Raw genomic sequence first — 25,825 nt, forward strand, 5'->3', positions numbered from 1 at the left:
ATATATATATATATATATATATATATATATATATATATATATATATATATATATATATATATATTACATATATTATATATGTTACTTTTATCTTGTAAATCACTACTTTATATATGATTTGATATATTACAATATCTTACAGCCTTATTTAGTTCCATCTCACAATGCTTCTGTTTCCTGGTCAAAGTCTGCACATGTCCAAATCTGAAGTCCTGATGAGGGTGTGTGCGGCTCGTAAAGATTATCTGTACACATACTGGCTACTGCTTGCCTCAGCAAAGCTCAAAGCTTTTAAGAGACAGCCCATGTGCTGCTCTGACTTTAAATCGAGAACAAAGTATGAAGAAAACGCCAGTTTAAATATAAATTAAGTCAACCTGTGAAAGTTTTGCTAGGGTAGAGACATGGGCTGCTGGGCCAAGCTGAGGCCAACTGGATGGGCTTATCCCACCGCAGTCCTGTGTCTCTATGGCTTTTTTGCCAACTGCCGAGTAGCAGAGCCCTTCCTGACACCTTACCTCATTGGACCGCACAAGAACTTCTCTGAAGAGGTGGTAAGGATCACGTGCATATGTTTTGTTATCCAATCATGGGCAGTGATTGCCACAAGTTGATTGAATTCTAAACACCAGACAAAAAAAAAATCAGCAATCCTGTTCTCAGCCTTCTGTCAATCCCCCACAGGTGACCAACTATCTGTTTCCTATTTGGACGTACTCCTACCTGGCCTTCCTTTTTCCTGTTTTCCTCCTGACCGACTTCCTCAGATACAAGCCCGTCATTATGGTGCAGGGGCTTTTTCTGGTCACCAACTATGTCCTGCTCTGCTTTGCCCCAGGCCTGCCTGCAATGACCTTCCTTCAGGTCAGCAAGAAACCAATTTTACGGTAGCAAACACTTATAAATGAATATATAACACTTCAGAAACTAATTAGTGTTGAGTCACTGACATACTTCTAAAAACACTTGTTTTTTTTCTTCCTTTGGCATGTTACAGTCTCGTAGCAGCAGTGAGCATTAATCAGAAGCACTATTTAAAGACATGATGCATTTGTTATTACGTTTTTTAAAAGAACTAATGATATCGCTTCACTATCTGCCATTTGATTGAAACTGCAGTCTTTTTTTAACAGGTAAACTATGGAGTAGCGACTGCCACAGAGGTGGCCTACTTCTCTTACATATACAGCGTGATTCCACTTGAAAAATACCAAAGGGCTACAGGTTACCTGCGCAGTGCCATGCTGGCTGGATATACATTTGGTGCCAGCCTAGGTCAAATGCTTGTCTCCCTTGCAGGTAGGACTACATACTTTGTGATAAATTTATAATTAATATAAAAAAACATAAATGTTACATCTTCAGCTTTGGAAAAAAATAACAGGATGATAAAGAACTATGCTTCAAACTCCAAGCACGCACTTTTAAAGTTTCTTCTCTGACAGGAGTGAACTACTTCTATATCAATACCATAACTCTGGGAATTATGAGCATAGCGTTTCTCATCTCGTTCTTCTTGCCCATGCCCAAAAGAAGCATGTTCTTCAAGGGGGGAGAGGCTGCAGGCTCACAGACCCAGAGGGAGGCTCGGCAGCATAGAAACAATGGCCACGAGGATCCGGTGACGGATATGAGTGCTGCAGGGCCGGAGGAAGAGAAGATGGAGCATGACGGCAGTGCTGGCTGGTGCAGCAAAGAAAATCTGATTGCCACAGGAAATGTGCTTTGGGGAAGCTTCAGGGAGTCATACTCTTCACGGTATGTTCACTACGTCCTGCATTTTATTCATAGAGGTCACACCAGAGCCTATATGCATGCAGCATCTACAGCAACTTATTGCAGCTTGGATTATTATTATTATTATTCACTATGGCATCATTCCACAACTTATTCATGCAGAAATGCCCTTGAAATTCTATTCAACATTATAACCTGTTGCTACACTTTACACCATGCAGGCATTTGGTCTACTGGTCCCTGTGGTGGGCTTTGGCTACAGCTGGCTATACACAGATCTTTAACTACATTCAGCTTATGTGGGACCATATAGAACCATCTGCCACATCGTCCATCTACAATGGAGGAGTTGAGGCCGTTTGCTCTGTTGTTGGTAAAGTTTTCACCATCTTGACTTTGCGGAGAATCCGAAAACGCGGAAAGGGCTAAAACCAAAGCAAGATTAACCTAAAGCTATTGTTTCTGTGACTAAACAAATAAGAATTAAAAAAAAGAGAAAAATAATGAGGATGAAGACAAGAAAAAGAATGAGAATCAGAAGAACTTGCATGTGTGGGAATACGAGTAAAAATGTAAACAGTGGGGGAAAAAAAATGAAAATAAGATTGAATGCAAATAAGGATGAGAATAAGAGTAAACAATGACACACGCTTTTAGACAAACAGATTAAAAGCTGTTTGCAGGACAAAAACTTCAGAGTTAAACAGAAAATAAAATAAAAACAGGAACACCCAGATGTGCTGCGCTTCAAAACTTGTATCAGAAATGTAATTGTTTGTTGGGAAGAAGAGAAGATGGCAGCACACCCACAATTTACCGCACAAAGCCACATTTAACAACGTTATTTAAAGGTGCCACATCTGATCACGCACAGACGTATAAAAATTGAAATTAAACTTAAAAAGAACTGAGCTGCACCTGGTTATTTGTGGTGACTGATTAAATGGAAGATGGGTATTGATTTTGAAAGGAAACAGCAGCACCAGGGTCCCTTTTGGCTCACACTCACCGCCTGCCTCAACACGAGAGGGGGAAGAGTAATTGCTTCAATTAAGGAGATAGTCAAAAGGTAATGGATTCTCTGATGAGTGCTGATAGTGGATTCTAATGGTCTGGTGCAAAAGGTTTGTCAAACCAGCCCTTTGGAGGGCTGCCAAAAGCACGTGTGTGCATGAGGTTTTGCAAACTTTCATTGGTCAAGGAAATAAACAGTGGCCTTAAAATAAACGAATGAATCACTACGACAACGAAGATGCAGATGTAGGTTGTTTTTCTGTCTCGTGTGTCAGGTGCTGCAGCGGCCTTTTCTGTGGGTTACATCAAGGTGAGCTGGGCCGTGTGGGGAGAGCTGGCGTTGGGGCTGTTCTCGGCCGTGGCGTCCGGCGCCGTGTTTCTGATGGCGTTCACCAGCAGCATCTGGGCGTGCTACGGTGCATATGTGATATTCAAGTCCTGCTACATGTTTCTCATAACCATCACAATGTAAGCTTCAAGTAAAGTTCCATTTCGTTTAGTTTGGAAAGTAATTAGCTGCCATAGTTGGACTCTCACTGGCTGCTTGATTTGTCTGACCTACAGCTCAAAACATTTAATAAAATAGATAAGCTTGGACACTTTTACGTAAACCCTTTTAAAATAAATATAAACTATTGACTTGTAATGTGCAGAAAAAAAACCAAATAAACAAAACCTAATTAAAGAATGATACAGTCAGCACTGTTTGCACTGGAAATGCTACAGCTTGTTAAAATTACCAATAGCTAAAATTTGATAATAAAAGCAAAGGCTATTATTAGTTAAATTAGCGTTTTCTTAACCTGCGACCTGAGAAGAAAAGCAAATCTGGAAACACAGTAATACATATGGAATATTTAGATATGGCCAAATCAAATTATTTTTAAAAATTGCTGATATTTTCAGTATATTGATTCATTTTTCGTCAGATTTTATCAGAAAGTAATATGTTTCTGTCACATTTCACTCATGAGTTCTTTTGTTTTTGTTTTTTTTTTAGTTTTCAGATTGCGTCTAACCTCTCCATGGAATGTTACGCTTTAACCTTTGGGATCAACACTTTCATAGCCCTCACACTGCAGACCATCATTACAGGCATTGTTGTTGATGAAGCTGCTCTGGGACTGGACATTGTGACACAAGTATGTGTCCTTTCGATTCTTCATTAGTTACACCTTTTACTTGGAGTAAAGTGAGACACTTAACCCTAACGAAAAGGCAAAAGGGAAGTTAAACAAAAGCAAAGAATTCCTTGTTGAATAGGAGACACTGAAACGTGAGCACAGTGACACCTGGTGGTGTTTAGTAACTACTGCATGCAGTTCAACCCTTGAAATGAAGAATGAATAGAATGAATATCAAAACTGAAGTTTTTTCTTTTTTTTTTTCTTTTCTTGTCTGTAGTTCATCGTATATGGGAGCTACTACGCTGCCATCTCACTTATCTTTCTGATCCGAGGAACCTACACTGCCTGTGTACATCAGCGCCGTCCTGATCACTCAGAGCCCAAAGAACTGGGGTCTGGTGTGGAGGTGATCTCTGCTGAACGTTTCTGACCGGCATCAATAAAAGCAATCATGCAGAAACAGCATCACTGGCCTTTACTGACTGAACTGTTTGTAATTTTTTTTTTATTTTTTTAACTTATCTTACATTCTACCCTGGAGAAGTCAAACAGAACAATAAAACTATTTCTGATAAGACTTAAAGGCCCAGGAATTTGTCTGTTTACCTGTTAAGTTTCACGAACACTGGGAATTCTGCTGCACTTTGACCCAGCTGCTGGTTGGCAAAAACATTCAGCGTTTTTTTTTTTTTTTTTTCTCCAAGACTAAAAGAGCTGCTTTCAAAGAAAAAACACACACATCAGAGACAAGCAGAAGAAGATGGAGGTGGTGAAGAGGTGGCGGTCAGACTGGAACTATCCCACCGCTCTGCTGTGCATCTATGGATTTTTCAGCACAGTTAAGCCGCTGGAGCCTTTTCTCTTTCCGTACCTGACAGGACCAGACAAGAATCTGACAACTGAACAGGTACAAAAACTAAAGAGCAGTAACTCTAGAATTTTAGCAAACCGTCTGAAATATCTTATTCTGAAAGTATCTGTGACTGAGTGAATGCAGCATTTAAGTTAGTTAGTTAGTTGTCGATACTAAAACCAAACCTTCCACGGTAAATCATTAATATCATATGGATTGTTAGATAAGCCAAAGTCAAGGTGGTGAACAACAAGAAGTTAATAGATTCTAACAAAACAACCTTTGATTTACTGCAATAAAATTACACAGACTGGTCCATAACTCTTTGGAATCTATTCATTATCATTTTTATTTGCATACAACACAATGAAGTTTAAAAGAAATTCAACATCTGATCAAAATGTTGAAGTGTTAACCTAAAATTTTAACCTGAAGAGTTCTAAAAGAGTTCCAGTCTTTTATTAAATGCCTCATTTATTGTGACAGGCTCAAAAGCAAATCAAACTCTTATTATTTCTTGTAACACAAAGGAGATAAAGACTTTGAGTTTACGTTTCGTACTCAAACACTCATTATTGTGACTTGATTCATTAAAGATCACACAAAGGAACTTCTAACCTTTAGGATGACAGAATCAGAACAATCAGCTTGATATCAGAATCTATTGGACGATCGTATCAGCAGTTTGGTCTCTGTAATCACTATATGAGTAATTACAAACCCTTTTCCAGGACAGCCAGATAAGACTTTTATTAGGAAGCACCTAGAAATCATAAACAGACAGATTAGTTAGATGAAACTGAATTTGCGAGAGATACGTTTAAGAAGGTATGTTTAAACCAGACGACACCCTCTGTCGAACATAACTGAGGTGGTGTAGACATACAGCAGGTGTGTATTATATGGATACAAACAAAACGGTCACAGAGTTTTTTTAAATTCTTGTGATGACTGCCAGATTTATTCCGACATGTACAAAGTAATGTTTTCTGTCTCATATTAGCGAATCCACGGAATATACTGCTGAAGATGCAAGTTAAGACCAAAAGACTAACAAAGAAGCATCAAGTGAAAAGGCTGCAGTAAACAATTAAAGGACAAGTGTTCTTTGAAGGAATGAATACTGCCACAGTTTCAGACATGTGACATAAATTGTGGTCGTTTAGGACAAACCTTGAAAATAAAGTTGTGCAGTGGCTCTTTTAAACAATGTGTCCTTGTCAGGTCAACAACCAGGTCTTCCCTGTGTGGACATACTCCTACCTGTCTGTCCTGGTGCCCGTCTTCCTGCTCACTGACTGGCTGCGCTACAAGCCCGTGGTGGTCTTCCAGAGCGTGATGCTCCTCGTCACCACAGCACTGCTGAGGTGGACAGGAAGCGTCCCAGCCATGCAGGCCATGCAGTTCTTCTACGGGGTGGTGACAGCCAGCGAGGTGGCCTACTTTTCCTACATCTACAGGTCATGTAACGTAGCTGAAAGTCGCGCCACAACGTCAGATTAAGTGTAGCTGGAACAGACCTGACAGTCTGGATGAATTTCATTACAGTGTCGTGGACCTGAAGAGGTACCGGAAGGCCACGTCTTACAGCCGAAGCGTCCAGCTGCTGGGATACACCATAGGCTCCGTGTTGGGTCAGCTGCTCGTCAGCTTTGGCCTCATGTCCTACAACAACATCCTGATCTTTACTTTAGTTCTCACCTGCCTTGCAATCCTCACCTCCTGCTTTCTGCCGATGCCTCGGAGGAGCATGTTCTTCCACCGAAAACGCTCTGGAGAGGTTCCGTCAGCGGATGGAGGAGGGAAGGGGCCTGTGGAGGCAGCAAGGACATCCAGCGGGTCCCCGGGTGAAGCGAGGGATGGGAAGGTGCAGAGAGCAGAAACGGAAGAGGATGAGGACAAAGAGGAGTCTAAAGGTGCGGAGAGCTGCAGCCAGGTGCTCCTCCAGCTGTGGAGGGACTTCAGACAGTGTTATTCCTCCAGAGAGCTGCTCTGCTGGTCGCTGTGGTGGGCGATGGCCACATGTGGGTACAACCAGACTGTCAACTACGTGCAGGTCAGTTTTAAAGTCGATTCTGTGCTGAAAATTTGGGGACATTTGTGCTTGAAACTTCCGAGCTAAACTGAAACACACGCTCAGACTCACATGACCTGTAGCTGCTTCAGTCGTCTCGGGTGTCGAAGAGGTCTGGGGCTTTTTGCACCATCATCAAACCAGAAAGTACTTGAACTTCTCATTCTCCCTGTGATATCCCACACAGGTGCTGTGGGAGCATGTGCAGCCTTCCCAGAACTTCAGCATCTACAACGGGGGCGTGGAAGCCACGTCCAACCTGCTGAGTAAGTGAGACCAGATAAGGGTAACCGAGAGCAGGGTACGGACCGGACCTGAAACCTCCCGAAACAAACTGAAAATGTTGCCGATAGATAGCAGTTGCATTTGATTGGTTCTCAGACGTCTGTCTTCTGCTCCACTGCTGCTTTTTTGTTTTCCAGGTGCTGCGACGGCCTACGGCATAGGCTTCACTGATGTGAGGTGGGAGCAGTGGGGGGAGCTGGCCTTGGGGGGTTTCTCTGGACTTGGCGCAGCTGCTTTGTTTCTCATGACTTTCGCCAGCAACATCTGGGTCTGCTACAGCAGTTACGTCATCTTCAAGTGTCTGTACATGCTGCTGATAACAATAGCTATGTAAGGCTCTTACCCTGGTTGGGGTTATGTTCATCTCCTGTCTCCGAAATGAAAGATGGAGGATCTTGGTTTTGACTGTGTGTGTGTGTCTGTTACCAAAATATCTCATGAACCACTGGACAGGTTTTAATGGAAACTCAGAAAGTAATCACTGGATGTCACCCCGATTCAAGATGGCCGCCATGATCAACTGAACTTAAAAGCACAGAAATGGCTATAAGTCAAGTCGATTTAACAGATACTGTGCTATAAGTCGGTGTGGTAGTTGCTGAGAGTCATGCACAACACATACGATAAGTGCTATTCAAAGTACGAGCTCTTCGCTTAACACATCCACTTTAACTGTCGAAGTCAACCCTGTTTGTCTGTTAGCAGAATATGCCATTAACCACTGGACACATTTTAAGGAAACTTTCAAAAAAGTAAATCAGTGGATGTACGTCTACAACTGATCAACTTTTGGAGTGCATACAATTCAAGATGGCTGACATAGTTAATCGACATTAGCAAACACAAAAATGGCTATAACTCTGTCAATTTTACAGATATTGAGCTAAAATCTGATGTGGTAGATATTACATGAATGCTTCAAAGGATATTTTCAAGGTTTGACCAAAACAGCTATACAAATCATCCTAAGATGGCCTAAGTCTTAAACATCGGCTCAACTTGTTCCTTCTGCTTTTGCCGTACCCATAGGTATCAGATTGCGACAGACCTGACGATGGAACGCTACGCTCTGGTCTTTGGGGCAAACAACTTCGGAGCGCTGGCTCTCCAGACCATTATCACCTCTGTTGTTGTGGACAGCGGAGGGCTGGGCCTCTCCATCATTCCTCAGGTGAGGAATCTGCTTCCAAGAGATGTGCTGTGAGACGTCTGTGTGATTTGAGTTTTTTTTAATTTTGCGCTCTTTTGCAGTTCATCATATACTCCAGCTACTTCTCAGCCATCTCAGTGGTTTTTTCACTTCGGGGACTATTTAATTGTCGGAGAAGGCAAAAAAACAAAACGGAACAAACTTCTGCAGATAGAAGGGGATCTCTGGCAAGTGAAGAACACAAATTCTGACACTGATATAGACTGGTTTTGTTGCTTCATATTGTAGCCCCGTGCCTATTTAAAAGTGAAAAGAAAAAAAACAAAACAATGAACACTTCTGTCATTCCATATTACTTAAAATTGATTTTAATATATATTCTGTATATATTTACACATTAACTTAAAATTATTTCATATCCAATGAAAGTGGTTTTCAGTCCATCAGTCATTCTGGTTCCCCACGTGGGTTTGTTGGTTGTCGTTCTGACCGGGGCCTCCATCTGCAAGACGGCAGAAGATGGCAGAGGAGAGCGTCCGTCCGCATCCGATGCAGCATTCAATCGATTCTAACGTTCAGCGATAAAAACATTTGTTTGTTTGTTTTTTTTCTTTAGTCAGAACAATTTACTCGAAAAAAGTTCTGCACAGATCAACAATTTTGTTCTTTACAAATGCAGAAACTGGCAGTAACCAAGCAACGGCTCTGTCTTAAATTCTGTGTTGTACAAATACTGATATGCACAAAGAGCTAATGTTGTAAAGGAAAAAAAAACAATATGTACAAAAACTGCAGCATAATGGATGAGATACACTGGATGCAATAACTTAAAGTTTTTCAGCCAGTTTGAGTATACACTGTGGCTCAGTAGCGACTCAGCCGGTTCACAGGTTAAATAGAGAAAAGAGAGGCTCAACCTCCCCCCTCGGCATACACCATCACTTTGTTTCGGAGTTACAGACTGTCAGCATGACTACCCCGCACGTTGTTCCATTTGTGACAAACCGCGATACAAAATACAAATCCTTACAAACGTGTTTTGTTTTTGTTTTCGTTGTTTTGTTTTTTTTAAAGCTACTTGTGAAACAAAACAGTGCAATAGGTGCAAGCGCGCCGGTTGTCGACTCTGTAGTGCAGTTGACGAGATGGACCGCTATAAGAAGGGGTTTGTCGAGGAGCCTCCTGCCGGGTACTGTGCAGGCGGACCGGAACCCTGGAATCAGAGAGGTACGGCCGAGTCAGAAAACAAGGTATAGGCTGGTGATTTCTGAAGTGATGTTCTGACAAATAGTCACCTTAGGAGCGATGACATCAGAAAACAACAAGTGAACAAACTAAACAGACCAAACAGTCATGCAAAAGCGTAAAGGTCTAATATTAGCAGCAGCGTTCCTTCACACTGGTATGCTGTTTTTGTGAAACAATTGTTTTACAAGTCTAAAAAAACTATGTATAAAAGTAGCAGCGTAGCTATTTATTAGCATATGCTGAAGGATGAATACTTCTTTTTCGTACTTCATGCTCTCAGACTGATAAGGTACTATTTGACATAACATCACTGCAAAAATCACCAGACTATCCCTTTATTTATTCAGCGTATTGTCAAAATGAACATCAATTTATTTGCTTACTTAAAAAAAAAACAACAACTGTAGCTTCCGTATAAAATGTTAATTTGAACCTTTTATGAAAGCAATATATTTGGCAGTAGCGATTAAGATTTGTTTTTTTAAATGCAATGTTGTGTTATGACCAAAACAAAGATATGAGGTTCTAATAAAATCTGCTCATGAAACAAAGAGCATTCATTCAGTTTTGTGTCTTTGTGTCTCAGTATATCACACATATGTAGTGGTTATTTGTTCTAACCAGAAAGGGGTTGTTGGGGACCACTGGTGCTGTCACAGCCTGTCCGAAAGGAGTCACGACCGGCTTGGCCTGACCAAAGGCTGGAAATCCTCCGCCTGAAAGACAAGTCCACTGTCGTCACTGTCTGATACCAACACAGCGTATTTACCACAGGAGTAAGAACCAACTCAACCATTCCTGCTTTGGTCACTGGCAGCATTTGGCATGTAGGTGCAACATAAATACAACGCAAGGTGCAAATTTAAGCTTAAATAATAATGCAGACAAGTTTACGGCGACATGCTCACTGACACACACCGTTCGGTTGTTGAGGAAATGCAGGAGGCTGAGGGAAAGGAGCCTGGCCGGGAAAGGCTGGCTGGAATGTTCCACTAAAGCTGGTGGGGAGGTTGTAGGCCGCAGCGTTCCCGAATCCAGCTGGCATACTCATGGAGCCGGTGCCGAAAGGTGCTGCAACGCAGCGGGACAGGAAGAGTTAGAGAAGCCTAAACGAGACTCAGCGACGCCTGAAGGCATGCGATAAGAAAACACGACATACTGACAGGCATCAGCACACAAATAAACAAAAGAAAAATGAAATAAAAACACATAGAGGGTTTTAAAATCAGTTTGTTAGGAAGACGTTCCATTTAAAGATGAGACCTTTACACAAAAACAAATACTATTACAATAAGTTAGAAATATGTCAAATGCACTTTGTGACAAGTTCGGCCAATGTTTATTTTTAAAGTTGCTAATCATATATGAGGAAAAGGTGTCAATGTGTAACTTGTTGTTTGGCTCAGTATTAAAAATGTGCAACTATCCATTCAGTTCTTGTTGTTGCTGAGATGCTAAGGATCTGACAGTGTTTGCGCAGTTCAAACAAAAAATTAAATACACTTCTGTGTGCAAACGCAGCTTTGGGAAAAGGTGTGAGTTTATCAATGTTTGAGATCTTATGAGCAAACGGGGGAACAACTGGGATCAAACAGCCAGCTTGCAACTGAGCAACCCGCTCCTCCTTCGCCCATACGGTAAAATGTTGACTCTAACAGGAGGCTGTGACATTCTGGAGCTATACTACAACTGCATCTTCAAGCATTTTTCTAATAGATTTATGTCAGAAAATATTAGTCTTTGTCGCAACAAGGCACAAGAGATCTGAAAACAAAAAAAACACCCCACACATCACACAGCAACCTACCAAAGGAGGAGGTATGACCCTGCCAATGAAGAGCACTCATCAAGCCTGTCCAGCATGGCAGAAATAATCACACAGTCAACCTTTAATTCTGCACCCTGCTATTTCTTTAATCCTGTAAGTTCACAGCAGCGAACACCTGCTACCCATTTACAGAAAAGGCTTAGGTAGCTTGAAGTCAAACCTTTTTTCCACATAAATTGGTTTTATTTGAATTATTAAAGTGCCCGAGTAACTGGTTTTACGTGCACACACAAAAGTGCGTCGAAACAAACCTGCTGCAGCCGCCACGCTTGCTGCTCTGCCGTTACACTGAAATGGGTTGGTGGAAGCTGCTGGGCCAGCGGCTACAAATGGATTTGTTGAAGGTAGTGCTACAGAGGAAAAAAGTAGGTTCACAATAAAGTAAAGGAACAAAAAAGTGCAGGGCCTAAATATGTTACAAACTTCTGCTTTTGAGAAGAGTGCTCAGTTTGAAAAATGAAACTTTGATTGTAATAAAAGTAGTAAGATTTGTATAATTTTTTAATCATACAGAAAAAAACAAACTTTTGAAAAGCAGTTTTATATAAAGAGGATTCCAAATGGTTAAGACATAATTAAAAAAAGGTTAAAGTCCAAAGAGAATGAATACAACTCACAAACAACTAACACGTCTTGATATTTTACAGGTTGAAACATGAAGCGTGTGACGCACAAAAATGGATTAATCACATCTACCATTCCCCGAGATTGTAAAAGGATCTTAAAACATCAGCTCAAAATCTGAACTGTTCAAGTCAACAAGAATTATCAAATGCTTTTCAACCCAAATAAGCCATTACTACAACATAGCAGAAACTGAAAGTTGCCCCTCACCTCCGAAGCCCTGAACCACGCCGGGCATGGCTTGCTGTGCTTGTGCTGCTGACGTCACCGTCTCCGATCCAAACATGCCACTGCGATGGCAACACGAGAAATGAAGAAGTGAGAGAAGTGTCGTGGCTACACACATTTTCAAAGTTATGTATTCGTCCTTTATTACAACCCCATGCTTTGTTCAGCAATACCTAAAATCCTCAGATAACATTACCACATCATGCTGAACAAATTGCTTATAATAGGTGTTAGGAGCACTTTGGGAAAATAAACTATAGGCTCTTTTATGTGTGTGAGGTTAATAAAGTGTCTCACCACTGTGAGGTGGTGGAGGTGTTGTAAACACTGGTGGCAGGAGCGGAGGAGCTGAAGACAGTGTCGAGCTCTGCTAACGCAGCGTAGCGGTCTCCCCCTCCGGTGCCCGCCAGCTGCTTCTGAGCCAAACCAGCAACGGCTCCTGCTGCTGCAGAGCTCACCCCACCAGGAACGGCCCCTCCTGAGAGGAAAGTGCATAAAAAATACAAGAGACTGGTTCAGTATTTCTCAGCTCAACTAAAATACCAAACAAGCTTGTCGACTTTCAAAGAAGTATATATATATATATATATATATATATATACTGTATATGAACATAACAGGGAATAAATGTTCAGTTATTTGTAAATTTGCATTTTATTGCAGAGAAAATACAGTGACTCACAGAAAATAAAACTAAAAAAAAAAGGTCCCAGAAGACTCACAGATGCTTGAGTGCCAGAATTCTGGCCATGTGTCATAAAAAACCCATAAACCATCACGTAGAATATTCTTTAATGTGAGTGAGGCACAGCAGCTTGTTGTCTTTATCCAGGCTGGTCCAGCGTTACTAAGGCCAGGGGACCGATTAAGGGGGGAAAGTACAGCCATCATCAGCCATCAAAGTGATAAGAGTCTGATGTTTGCTATAAAAAACTAAAACTCAGCCATGATTCGCATATATTCAACTCTGCCCTGGCAAGAAAAAATGCTCACAAAGACTTACATTTATGAGCCCAACTGAATAAAGTTTTTAATCATATCTTCCTTTTTGTAACGATCCTTTTGTCCTACAGTTGAGAGCTATAGAAACAGGCTAGGCCGGAGAAGTTTACCTTGCTCTGTTTTGCCAGAGCTAAACATGTTATCCAGGTGAGCCAGGGATGCGTATCTATCAGCAGGAACGCTAGTACTCTGTACAGCGTTATTGCCAGCTCCTGTGGAGTTACTCTGGGAGGGGGAACCGAAGGCTCCAAAGTCAGCACTACACGATTTGGGGAAGTTGTCAAAATTTGCAAAACTGGCATTTGCCAGTCCCCCTGAGGTGCTACCTGCATGAAAGAGAGAGATTAAAGAGTCATAAGGGAACCCTTGATTGCTGGTTTAGAGACAAAATAAAAAGAAGAGAGAGGAAAAAATAACAGTGGTATAGAAGAGTAGACTCTGTATAGGTATAGTTGGGGTCAAGTCATGCTGGGGAGAGATACCAGCATCATGTGAAGTACAGAGAGCAACGATTGTCCTCTATAAGTCCACATTATCCTGACCTTCTTTTAGCCTCTGGAGCTAAGGGACACATAAAACTAACACTTACTGACTCTGACAAACACAGCAGAGCAGCTTCTTTCTTATGTGCTCCTGTTAGACCGGACACCCCGACATGGGATACTGCTTGACTGTAAATTCACAAACCCTATTCTTATACTCCAGTACATGATTTCTGATAGTAAGGTAAGGTAAATCACTCCAAACTGAGTAATACTTAATAATACAATAAACACAAATTTATTTACAGATATAAACACTAATTATTCTGGACAACAGAAGAAATATTGTAAACACATTTGAGTGAGACTATTTGAGCAGTCCTTTCCTGATTATTACTCAAAAGGAAGCATGTTTCTACTCACTTTATATTTCACATTTTCACACTTTTAAGCTCTTCTTTTAGTTTTTTTTTTCTTTATAGTAATTCCGAATTATCACAAGAACAACAGCAACAGGGCTAAATATCAGTGTTAAAGCACTAAACATTGTTCTTGCTTACATGAAACAGGGGGAGGGTTGAAAGAAAGACGCTGACTGAGACAGCAGCTACATCCAGAAAAAAAGGAAGATCAGAAAGACTAACATGTGAGAGATGGCGGAGCTGTTATGAGGGCAAGCCCAGCGAGAGACTTACTGTGAGCACTCTGAAGAGGCAGAGCAGTGGCAAACTCACCCATACTGCGGCTGGATGAGAGCACAGTGAACGCTGGCAGACGAAAAAAACCAAAGGGAGGAAAAGAAATGGTGCGATGAGCAAGACAAGATGGTGAGGAAAAGAAAAAAAATAGCTCAACTAAATCAGTGGTGAAAATAAAAATGTTAAAGCAAAACAAGTAAATTTTTGTTGAAGCAAAGTATGAAAACTACACAAAACAGACCGGAAAGTTGAAGGATAAAAAGCAGCAGATCAGTGTCTGTGATGAAGAAATTAAGACAAGGAGAAGTGAGGTTTATTCATAAAGCAAACAAAGAATAAAGGAAACACAGCTCCACAACCAGTTCATTCAGACCTCCAGCAGGGGGCGGTGTAGCTCACAAACCCTTCCTTTAAATCAGTTTGCTAAAAAGTCTGTTTGTTAAAGGATGTGAAATTAAAGCCCCCCGAACAACAAAAAATACACACACACACACATTTGTAAATGTAACGTCATAATGTAACATTTCAAAACAAAAAATTGACTACATAAAACCGAGTACTAATTACACCCTACATTCACTTTACATTTACCAGTATTCCTGAGGTCTTCTGTAAAATCCAATACGAGCAAAAACACAGAAGGCCGCAGTTCCAGAAAAGAAATAAACCTGCTGTTTTACATGCCATGTGTCAAAACACCTACCTTTGTTTTAACCTTTGACCGTTTTTAACAGTGGCTATCATGTACTTCAAAGTTCTCAACAAAAAAAATGATATTTTAGTGGTTTTTGTGGTAAACCTTTGTGAACCAAATGCTTGAAAAGTGATTTGAAGTAGCTGGATCACCAATCACACCAACAGATGATGGTATAATTGAGTTTGCTGTACTGAACACATTCAGTGGATTCTTTTAACACACAGGAATGTGTTTAAAAATGAGTCTGAACCAGACTTGCACATTTTCTCTAAAACTTATGGGTTAAAAATGGACCACTTAAAACCACACAAAAGCTTGGTGCACAAAGGGTTTTCACAAACAACTAAATGGATGATTGTTGCACACATGAAATGGATTGGAACACAAAGGATGTGCTACAACAGTTATGGAGAAATGCTGATTTCACACCAAACGTGTATAATATTGCGTTGCAAATAAGCAATAAGTATGTTCTACTTGACTGAACTACAAGCCGGCTTCTTTATGTTAGTGTGCGATTGTGTTATTCATCCACTGAAATCAATTTGCTCTACCTGTATTCGGGGGCTGAAACGCTGCTTCTGGTGCAGATGGGAAACCACCCTTCGACTCAGAACCGTTCCCAAATGCATCGAAATTAGCAAAGTCTGCGCCTGCGTGGGTGTTCTGTGGCGCTGGAGGTGGAGAAGAGGTGAGGTTCGGACAGACAAGACAAATGAGCAACAAAAAAAAACAGTGAGGAGAAAAATAGTGCACGAATGGGTTTATACATGACATCCAAAGAAATGGGTGACTTTAAAAACAAACATAAATGGATTAGGAGGTATGAGTAGGACTGCTGAGTAAAATGAACAACTTGGAAGGCCAGCAAGATGGTGTGACGTTCACCATTTCCTTCGTGATGCTATAAAAACTGCATGTGTATTTACTGCTCCTTATTCCGCATCTTTGCTATTGGACGTGTATGCTGGTGCTCCAGTTTTCCTTGTGGAAATGTGCAGATGCCACTTAGTCGTCAAATGGTCCTTTGCTTCCTGTGGAAGATAATGTTCCCTCATTTCCCACAAACACACTAATAGCTTTATGTTACAGAAATTACTATCCATGGAGATTTGCCTGCGCGTCTTCGGACATTTCATCACGTACGCTTGTGTTTCGGAAACTTGGATCGGCACAATCGCACACGTTTAGCAAAGTCTCTTCTCGTACTTTGCCATGATTTACGAGAGGCCCTCGTGAAAAGTCAATATCAGTCAACAGCTTTTTGGTAAACACCTTGAAAAACGTTGGTCACTTCTTATTGGTTTTACTACTGGCTATGCTAACATTCGTTGCCAAATTTGTTGACTAGTATTGGTGAAATTAGTGGTTTTAAAAAACGTGAGTGAGCAGCATATAACTGGGGCAATTAGAGAAAGATATTTTTCAGGTTTCCAATAAACAGTGACAATTTTCAGTCATTTTAAGCTTTTTAAAATGCTGAAATTAGCCACACCGGAACGACCATTTTGCTACATTTTTTTTTAGAGATTTTCCTCTCCAGGGATACCTAGAAACCCAAAATGGTTTTAATGTAGCTGTTAAAACTTCTCCTTATTGTGTTTTTTTTTGTGCTGAAGAACAAGAATCCAGTGACATCTCCAGCATAGAAAATGACTTCTCCTGTTCCAGCCATTGTGCGCTGTATGATCAGCAAAGTGACTAAAGTCCCAAACCTTTCCCTTCTCTTTAAGTTGATTGCCTCATTTCAGAGTAAGAGCTCTCCTTGTGTGAAGGAAACCATCTGTAAAGCAGAGGTCTGGTAACCGATCAATAAAATGTAAATGTACAGTAATGGGTTCAGACAATATAAGAGTACACCAGAACCTCTTATAGTAAAAACAATATTAAACACAGCTAAAAGGCTGATCTCATGAACAACTGTTTTTAACATAGCTTCTAAACACACAAAAAGCACGAAGCACCATAGCAATAGAGATGATTTATGACAGAAAGAACAGGTTTTCCACTCATCCACCATCTACCGGTTGGCCATTATCTTACTTTTCTATTTGTCTCCGTGGTACAAGTGATGCAAATGCAACCAACAGAAAATCCCTTGAATGCAAGTAGTCCTTTAGGGAGCTCACTAGCTTTGGATCTTATGTCTTTCTACCTCCACTGTCTCCACTTTCATTGACCTGTAATTAATTTAGTTTATCCTATGTTGTTATTTAACTCACATTTAAAAGGCTTGATGGTCCCCACCCGGTTCAGAGTTCTCTGGAACTGTGTTTAACTGCTGACTTTCTACAGAATCGAGAGTAAAATATGCAAAAAAGAACTGTGTTTGCAAATGAACGTGATAATAATTAACTCCACTGGCAAGTAGTTGCTGCTTAAATTATCTAACGCAATGGAACAAAATGGCTGATTTAGGCATCCAGCGTACTTGTTTACTCTAGTTAAGATAAAAAAGGTAAAATAAGATTTGTGTAAAAATAACATCTGCCAAAAAGCTGCAGGCAGTCCGTGACGACTGACCCAATATAAGCTGGTCAGTTTTCTACAACTGCTAGTTGTCTTAAAATGCTGCAACAAAGGTTGAAAAGTGGCAACATACCAGGAAAAATACGCCTTGTGAAAATTAATCTCCATTATTCTTATTCTTTACGAATTTTAAATATTTGCAAACTGAAGCAAAGGATGATTTTCACCACGTGATTAATTCTGCTACGTCTGTCAGAATTTGACAGGAAGTAAGCCACTGTTCATTGTCATAATAAATTGATTTCAGGCACTTGTCCGTTTCTTACTTGTGTGGCTGTTGAAATGTGCAAAGTTAGCAAAGCCGGAGCCGGTGGCCGCATTCACATTGGTGGGCGGGGCGGCGAAGATGTCTCCGCCCAAGTCACTGAGGAGGTCGAACTTCTTGTCGTGGAACTGCTGTGGATGGGCTTGTCCACGGCTCACCACTGGAGACTGGTGGAGACGAGAGATAAACTTGAAAAAATGTGCACTCATGTTGGTTACCATGCATGCATGTGTATCTGAAACTGAGTCCTGGAACAACCTTCATTCAAAGACAAACAGAGAGGATAGATAACAGGTCACTGAATAAGAAGACTTATGGGTATGAGGTCAGTCCAAGTTTGCTATTCATATTAATTAACAATTTGTCCGATTTCTCCATTTGTACAACCTTTAGTGCGGCTTGACCTTCCTGTTTGGAGGCAGCTGGACTGGTGAACAAGTAATATTGTTGGAGAGGGCGATTAATTGTTTTCCTTTTCATCCTGTAAAGTACTTTGGATGTAAAGTGCTATAGAAATAAGATTTGACTGATTGTCTGATTGATGGTGTCTCTGGAATGATGAAGTGGGCAAAGAAAGAGCCATGATAACAGAGAAGTTGAGGCATCTGAGGAAAATAAAACATGTTTGCTCTGGCGCCGTCTGCCTTCAAGCCTACTGTTGTACTTTAACAACTCTGTCAAATAATCATTAACAGTCTTTGTAACAAATACATTTACTTCATATTCCATTTATAATTTAAGTTTATGTGCTGTAGAGACTTCTGCAAAAGATACACCAGTGTATCTCTGTTGATAGCTCATCTGACTAGCCTACTATCTTATTTATATGTTTTACTTGTAATAAATTAAGACATTTTTGTGACTTGGGTTTTTTATTTAGATTAGTAGGACTTTGGACAGAGGAAACCAGGAGGCACAAATTAAAGACAGAAAATGAGCCTGTGGCTAATTGCTTTGAAAGAGTTCACATTTTAATCAATCCTGTATTTTTTGGACTATAAGGCACACTTAAAAGGCTTCAATTTTCTCAAAAATCGACAGTGAGCCTTATAATTTGGAGCACCTTATATATGTAAGAAGAAGTCGTCATGTTTTAGTACGACTTTGATAAACTACAAAGCTGCACCGCTAGCAGCATTAAGGCTCAGTTATAGCTGCTCTTCGTAGTGTTGAACGCACGACGCGTGGTTGAGAAGTTTATACTTGACGCTTACGTCGGTGCAGTATTCTCCGAAAAGACAGGGGGCTGTTTTGTTTCGTTTAATGCGCCTTATAGTCTGGTGCACCTTATATATGACAAAAGTTCAAAAATGGACCATTCATTGACAGTGCGTCTTATAATCCAGTGCGCCCTATAGTCAGAAAATACGGCAATTATAGATCTTCTGTGACAGCATTTAATCAGGAATAAAAATAAACGAGGATATCAGAAGTTGGGGGTTTCATTTTAGTGAGAAATTCATTTTAACATACAGTGTTAAAAACTGCAACAACAACAAACATTTACTGCCAATCCAGTTACTGAAGCTGCTCATGGCTGAATCTTTCAAAGGTATCAGAATCTATCATTAGTTGACGTAGCCTGTCACATATCAGCTGATGATGCTAATTAAGCCGTCTGTCTAATGTTTAGATGCTCCAAACGACTGCTTTGTTGATATAGTAGTTATACATCCATCCGTGGGTGGAAATATAATCCAACAACTGAGTGCTTCATGGGAGCTAGTCTGTTTAGTGCAATCTGCTTTAATATTTTTGATAAGTGTCAATAATTCCAAATGCAAGATGCAAGTGTGTGTGTCAAGTCTTCACCTGATTTGGTGGAGTATTCTTGCTGAGGTGCAGAGTCGGGGCCGAGTCCCCCAGCAGGGTTTTGAGCGGTCTGACCTCTGGGGTGCTGTTGGTGCTGCTGTTTGAGGAACCGGAGATGGAAGCGTGGACTGATGCCACGACCTTGGCTTGTTCAGGAGGTACATACCTTGAAAACAATTCACAATGTGTGTTAAATTAAAACATTAACACAATGAAAAAAGCTTCTCATAATAAAATGAAAGGGCATATTAGCTTAAACTTATTAGATTAATATGCAATATATTCAATACTGATACTGAGCACATTTATTAAAGTCCTTGCAGATTACTTGCAATCATTTAAAAAAAAAATCCATTAGTACACCTTTACTAATGAGCATTACTGCACATTACAGAGTGAACTGTGCCTGTCTACAGCAAGAGAGACGTGCTAAGGCATGCAACACTTTCTCCACTGCTCTCCTTTTGAGCAGCCTTCAGAGACTAAACACTAAAAAAGGCTAAAAATAACACTTTCATAATAAGGTGAATTAACTAGCAGAATATGTAAATATCTAGGAAAAACAGTTTGCCCTTTAGATGCATCTCAGTTTTAGTGTCTAACCGCATAAAACTACAATTAATGTGTAATTATCAGTCTTTACTTTTACTTTCAACAGCTCAGTTCAGTTCAGTTTGTTATAAGAGCTCCCATTAGTTATAACTCTAAAATCATAGAACTAAAACATGCCAAACGAACTCGCCTTTTCACTAAAGAAAACTTATATATCCATAGAGTCGTTGTATTGCACATATAAAGCAGCTTGACCCATAATGACCTACATTAAAAGAGGAGTGTTAGGTGGTTTGCTAGAGGCTAAGCGCTGTGAGCTGCTTTTGAGACATTCCAAGCCAGAGAGAGGGAAAAACAGAGAGGAAAGCAACATGTCTGCACAGTACTCCGAGCAGCCTGATTCTACGTGATGGAAGCTTGTAAAACAGACTTACCATCTCTTCTTCTCGTACTTTTCTTGAAGGAACTCCTTGACCTTTTGTGGTTCTCTGAAGTCTGGTACTGATGAGGTTCTGTCATCATAGAGACCAAGCCAGATCTGTTTACATACCTGGAATATACAAAAAGAAAAGATATTTGTTTAATCATTTCTGTAGGACACCAAGGTTTACAGGACTTTATCAGCCTTCATTAGTCTTTAAATTGTTAAGTCAAAGAGTTTTAGTTACAAGATGATGATTAAGACATAAACCACAGTTAGACAGGCATACTAATACTTTGCAATTTGAACAAAATCAGATAAGGTTTTCATGTCTGATGTGATGCGATTAAAGTAAACAATGATCCTAAGCACAGAACAGAAAGTTTAACACAGCAGCACAAAATATGTCTCAGCTTTCACTGGCTTTGGGTTTTGGACAGCAATCCAAGGTATTTGTCTGATCTTGTAATGGGAGTCTTACAGGCTTTAAGTGTATGTCTGCTCAGGTTAGAGGTATTACAGAACGGTATTGGCAATGTGGCAGCCAGAATAGCTCTTACCTTGTTGTATCAATTTTTCTCCGAACTCCACAGCCCATAACGGAGAAATTAAAAAATAGCTTACGGTAGACATATTTATACAGCAGCCTTGAAGGATGCGAGCATCAGCTCCAACCTTGAGTCTCCTGCATGTCTGCCTACTTGGCCGTTTGCTGCGGCTTTTATTAGAGTGTGCTTCCCTGGTGGCACCGCACTATTTTATGCTCCGTTTATCAGAAACAGCTCTTGTAATAATGATGGACTTGATGGATTTTGGTTCTTCTGCATATTTAAGCTAATTCTACCACATCATGATAGATAGTTGGGATATTAAAAGACGAGCATTTCACAGGGTGACTCTTTGATGGCAGTCAATAAAAATTTTACAATGTGTGTGGGGGCTTTTGTCAGTACTTTGCGATATAGTTAGAAAGTTGAAAATCTGACTGATGTCAAAATTTAGTGCACTGAAAACTTTTGAATGTTTATATGTAATTACAAAACCTGTTATGCGACAGAGCAAAATTATTCCTACCTCATTGCCATGTTTCTGCAGGAACTCGATTTCCTGCTGCGTGAAGGTCGTCATGGAGATGGACTTGACCCTGTGGGGCGGATTCAGTCCTCGCCTGAGGGCAAAGAAATAAACAGCGGGGTCAGTTTAATTTAAGGAAACAATATATGAGAACCTCGTCCGAATCAACTCTACAGTGCACCTCTCTGGACAAAGTTGTTTAATTAGCTGAAAGCTGGGCGGCTGATGGTTTGTGCAACTGATGATAGGAAGGAGGTGTTACACAGCAAAATCCCAGAGAAAAATTGTGACAGAAATATGACAGGGACGCGACAAAGGAGAACAAAGGAAATGGTGAAATACTGTCTAAAGTTCAACTGACTGAACTGAGGCTGTCAGTACAATGAAGAAGTGAATAATCTTCCTTTTTATAGAAACCATTACGCATTAACATCCATTATTCCACACAAACTTGAATAATTATCATCAGAAGGTCTCAGCTCGTGCTACAAAACCCCAAAATACAGACGCCTCGCAACTCTGTTAGCGTCGTCAAGAATATTTATTAATTTAAGCTCCAGGAGTATTTTTCCTGGAGGTAAAAACTAATTCAGATCTGGCGGCAGGGTTATCACCTGCTTTCCAGCGAAGCTTTGAAAATAAAATGAACTTTTGAGCACATGAGCATAATATGCAGAGATCGGAGCGTCATAGCAAGAAGGATATGTCAGCAGCACAGGAAATGACTGTCCAAAGAAGCCTTTTTGTGAACAGCAATTACATGTTTGCTATTTGCTGAACAGTCCTATGCTGTTTGCACATAAGGTGGGGAGAAAGTAAACATAAGATTCATTACCACGATGGACCTTAAGATAAAAACTAAACCCAAATGCACCATTGCTTTTTGTGGGAGAAAGCTGACACGGTAGTCCATTTATTGACACGTGAATGTCGCAGTATTAACATACAGATCTATTATTTTTACGTTAATAGTGGCCTCAACCAACTCTCCCACAAGTATTCAATAGAAGTTCAAAAGCTACAAATGGCGTTAATGTCACTGAACATGTTCAGAAATGAAACAGAATTTTGTCTCTTCCTGTATTTGTAAAATGAGTGGTATGTTATTCAGTCTCTATTTCCTTTAGTTCTGTGTAAAAATAAATAAAAGGACAAAACACCAAATTTGAACCGAATTACTGTTGGCATTTTAAATGCAGGTGATGAGCTTATTTCATCGCAGACATGGGCGTATTAACAAGGACCGCGTTCCACTTCTGCAGCGGTTTGGGCTGGTTGTTCTGTTAAAAAAAAAAAAATGTTTACGAAAAGGAACTTCCTTTAAATGTAGTGCGGCCTCCAAACACAACTGTGCCTTCCCAAGTCAAAATGTCTGCTGCGAAACAGGCCAATTTAACGTGGGGCCTGAGAATAAAGGATTCAATCTCATCTGGGGGTCTCTCTGTGCATGCGTGGGTTTGCTCCTGTTTCGTCCCAAAAACAGGCACGTTAAAAGAAACTGGCAATTCTGTACTGAACTCAGGAGTGAACGTGAGCATGGTTGTGTAGCTCTGTGTGTCTCTGTGATGAGCTGTCGACCTGTACAGGGTGTTCCCCGCCTCCCTGTCGACTGCTGGAGATAAGGTCCAGACCCCGCCAACTCAGACTGGGTTGAGGTGGTACAGAAAATGAACAAGTGTCCATTAGTAATGACGTTACACTTACATTTGTACAAATTACAGCCATTTTTCCGAGTTCAATAAGTATTTTAAGGCAAAGCTTGTTAAAACGGTGCCTGATATCTGAGTGCACATATTTTAATTTTAGATATCATGGCAACAATTATGAATGTGAAACTCATTTAATTGTAGCTGCAGTTGTGACTGGAGACAAAGTTCTTGGAAATAAGATCTTATATTTCCGAATTACAAAGACATTATTGTACGCAAAGTGAAGCCAGATCCTATAGTGAAATGTGAGAGCAGACTGCTAAATTATTGACTGGTGTTACGTTTCACAGAACTTTTCATCTCACTCATTCCCCATGCATCAAATCGACTATTACTCAAAGTCTTTACGCAACAGGGAGAACAGTTAGCTCAGCCTTATTCCTCACATGCAGCACAGGATGGAAACACTCACTGAGAGCCACCAATTGAAACTGGAGGTCAAACGACGGATACCAGTCTCCAAACCACCATATTTCTGTGAGAAATCAGAATGTATGTTCTGTTTTAAACAGGAAGCAAATTTGTGACATTTACTGTTTGGATGTTTAATACTTTATGAACTTGTGCCCAGTCATGCCATGCTGACACTTTTCCAGAGAAATGTTAAAGGCAAAAAATGAGGAGAAAAAAACAAAACATGCTAACGCGAATGCTGTCAACATTCCCTGGATTTACCACCAAACCAAACCAAAATGATACTGAAGTGACTATATGATGTACAGACTAGACCTTTAAAACCAATCAAAAGGAAAAAGTGGTGAACTTACTGTATGTCCAAAAAAAAAAATCTAGGCAAAATTACAGTGTGAGTTTCTGTGTATTTGACGCGCTCTTCAGTACCCTGAGGATGGTAAGAAATCGGATCTCATTCTAATGAAGATGAAACTAGGTCAGAAACAAGAAAAACAAAATCCATCCCGTCCCTTAAGGTCTGATATAAAATCAGTGTCTCTGCCCAGTTGTCTCACTGGGGGGGGGGGTGATCAGGGGTTCAACAACAGATTAAATTACTTAGTTTTGATTCTTCACTTTGGTTTAAGTCTGACAGAGAGTTTCTAACACATCCAAGTTATTTAACATTTCTACTTGAAGCAACGTTGACACATATTGTAACTGTCAGGCTGCTGGTGCGCCTCGGATCCAAGATAATGGCCCTACACTCCCCCAGAGTTTCTATTTCGCAACGTTCAGTAACTGCGGCTTGGCTTTCTTGTCGGCAAGGTTTTAAACTGCAGAAGTAAAATTAATTATGTGAAGGAACTCTTTCTTGCCATCACGATTTTGGAAAAAATCAGCGAATTCTACAAACCTAAAGACCCTTTATGTTTCCTCTTTGCATACTAATTGCATATCAGAGTGTTATCACATATTGCACAGTAAAATAATTATGAACTTGCTGCTACTGTACGCCGAACAACTGAGCCAGGGAGCTCGGCTCATTTGCATAGTGAAACAGCTTCAGGCTGAGAGAAACTGGCAATTCTCAGAAGAACCAAGGAGCTGGCATAAAGCCTCACGTAACCTCTTTAAGTCCCTACAAACAAGGACTTTAACACTTCTTTTCCAGCTATAATAAATGACTTTTATCGCTAAAGATGTTAATTATTATTGCCCGCCATTAAAAGGCGAAGGCAGAGCGGTAATGGCTTTACCTGTGTCTGCTTGGGTGTGTCAGTCTGTTAGCAAAATATCTCATGAACCACAGAACAGAGGTTAAAGAGACTTGCAGAAAAGAATCATCAAATGTACAAATCTACAACTGAATTTGGAGTCAACTCAGTTTAAGATGGCTAGAACTCAGACAGTTTTACAGATACGAAACTAAACTTTGGTGTGGCATTCGGTCAGACCAAACCCCAACACATATTTTGAGCTCCAACGGTTTGCACAAGATCTTTGTTTAAGATGTAGCTGAAAACTACAAGGAGTAAACTCTTGTCTGTTAGCAAAATAGCTTATGAACTACTGGACGGACTTTAATGAAACAATCCTTAAGCTGTACCACGGCAACTGATTAACTTTCAGAGCCAACCCAATTCAAGATGACCGCCATAGCCAATGGAATTGTGCTGAAGCTTAGTGTGGTTGGAGCTGAGCTGCAGATGATTTTAGCCTAAAACGCTGGCCTGAAAGGAGGTGGGCGACATGCATTCCATCAAGGTATGCTGGGCCTATAATTAGCATCTAAAATGACACTATCATTAACACCCCATTCTGAACGTGCTCCACATAATGACCCGTTTTTGTTTTTGTTTTTTTTAAAGAAAACAGTCACCGGGAAGAGGAATTGTTTTACGCTTTAAGTCACGCTTGGCAGCTGTCCATGATACTTCGAGTGTGAGACACCTGTCCACCTCTCGTATTGTCTCGTCTCCTTTATATCCCTGCTCACACAGAAGACACGGGCTGGAGGGGG

General features: G+C 40.5%; 3 protein-coding genes across 8 annotated transcripts in view; 2 read left to right on the forward strand and 1 right to left on the reverse strand.

Annotated features, from left to right (window-relative positions):
• Window positions 1-250: 250 nt before the first annotated feature.
• On the forward strand, window positions 251-4,476 carry slc19a3b (solute carrier family 19 member 3b). Its single transcript, XM_017423958.3, has 8 exons — window positions 251-554; window positions 685-864; window positions 1,134-1,299; window positions 1,446-1,758; window positions 1,959-2,110; window positions 3,027-3,219; window positions 3,752-3,893; window positions 4,156-4,476. Exons 1-8 carry the CDS (start codon window positions 405-407, stop codon window positions 4,306-4,308), a joined length of 1,449 nt encoding a protein of 482 aa, XP_017279447.3. The 5' UTR covers window positions 251-404; the 3' UTR covers window positions 4,309-4,476.
• A 98-nt stretch (window positions 4,477-4,574) lies between these two features.
• slc19a3a (solute carrier family 19 member 3a) lies at window positions 4,575-8,865 on the forward strand. The gene is made up of 7 exons (XM_017423999.3): window positions 4,575-4,785; window positions 5,956-6,191; window positions 6,280-6,787; window positions 6,993-7,071; window positions 7,228-7,420; window positions 8,120-8,261; window positions 8,342-8,865. Exons 1-7 carry the CDS (start codon window positions 4,639-4,641, stop codon window positions 8,489-8,491), a joined length of 1,455 nt encoding a protein of 484 aa, XP_017279488.1. The 5' UTR covers window positions 4,575-4,638; the 3' UTR covers window positions 8,492-8,865.
• The window catches only part of agfg1a (ArfGAP with FG repeats 1a), a 20,380-nt gene continuing 3,140 nt past the window's right edge, over window positions 8,586-25,825 (reverse strand). The window contains exons 2-15 of one of the 6 annotated variants that reach the window (XM_017423991.3): window positions 21,701-21,794; window positions 20,640-20,755; window positions 19,654-19,819; window positions 17,843-18,008; window positions 15,602-15,721; window positions 14,348-14,419; window positions 13,281-13,496; window positions 12,466-12,646; window positions 12,151-12,230; window positions 11,568-11,666; window positions 11,296-11,340; window positions 10,407-10,559; window positions 10,110-10,204; window positions 8,586-9,453 (exon numbers count right to left, since the gene is read on the reverse strand). In XM_017423991.3, coding sequence (XP_017279480.1) covers window positions 9,394-9,453; window positions 10,110-10,204; window positions 10,407-10,559; window positions 11,296-11,340; window positions 11,568-11,666; window positions 12,151-12,230; window positions 12,466-12,646; window positions 13,281-13,496; window positions 14,348-14,419; window positions 15,602-15,721; window positions 17,843-18,008; window positions 19,654-19,819; window positions 20,640-20,755; window positions 21,701-21,794 — 1,663 coding nt within the window. In that variant the 3' untranslated portion in view covers window positions 8,586-9,393. The remainder of the gene's footprint in view (window positions 9,454-10,109; window positions 10,205-10,406; window positions 10,560-11,295; window positions 11,341-11,567; window positions 11,667-12,150; window positions 12,231-12,465; window positions 12,647-13,280; window positions 13,497-14,347; window positions 14,420-15,601; window positions 15,722-17,842; window positions 18,009-19,653; window positions 19,820-20,639; window positions 20,756-21,700; window positions 21,795-25,825) is intronic. The other 5 variants (XM_017423993.3, XM_017423992.3, XM_017423998.3 and 2 more) reach the window with 5 other exon arrangements.

This window comes from Kryptolebias marmoratus, linkage group LG2 (assembly GCF_001649575.2).
Source record: "Kryptolebias marmoratus isolate JLee-2015 linkage group LG2, ASM164957v2, whole genome shotgun sequence".
Lineage (NCBI taxonomy): Eukaryota > Metazoa > Chordata > Actinopteri > Cyprinodontiformes > Rivulidae > Kryptolebias > Kryptolebias marmoratus.

Bases quoted from the DNA above. Each gene is read 5' to 3' on its own strand.
- slc19a3a (XM_017423999.3), top strand. From the start codon at position 4,639: ATGGAGGTGGTGAAGAGGTGGCGGTCAGACTGGAACTATCCCACCGCT. The intron at 7,072-7,227 runs GTAAGTGAGACC...TTTGTTTTCCAG, and splicing joins AGCCACGTCCAACCTGCTGA to GTGCTGCGACGGCCTACGGC. The intron at 7,421-8,119 runs GTAAGGCTCTTA...CCGTACCCATAG, and splicing joins CTGCTGATAACAATAGCTAT to GTATCAGATTGCGACAGACC.
- slc19a3b (XM_017423958.3), top strand. From the start codon at position 405: ATGGGCTGCTGGGCCAAGCTGAGGCCAACTGGATGGGCTTATCCCACC. The intron at 555-684 runs GTAAGGATCACG...AATCCCCCACAG, and splicing joins AGAACTTCTCTGAAGAGGTG to GTGACCAACTATCTGTTTCC. The intron at 865-1,133 runs GTCAGCAAGAAA...TTTTTTTAACAG, and splicing joins CTGCAATGACCTTCCTTCAG to GTAAACTATGGAGTAGCGAC.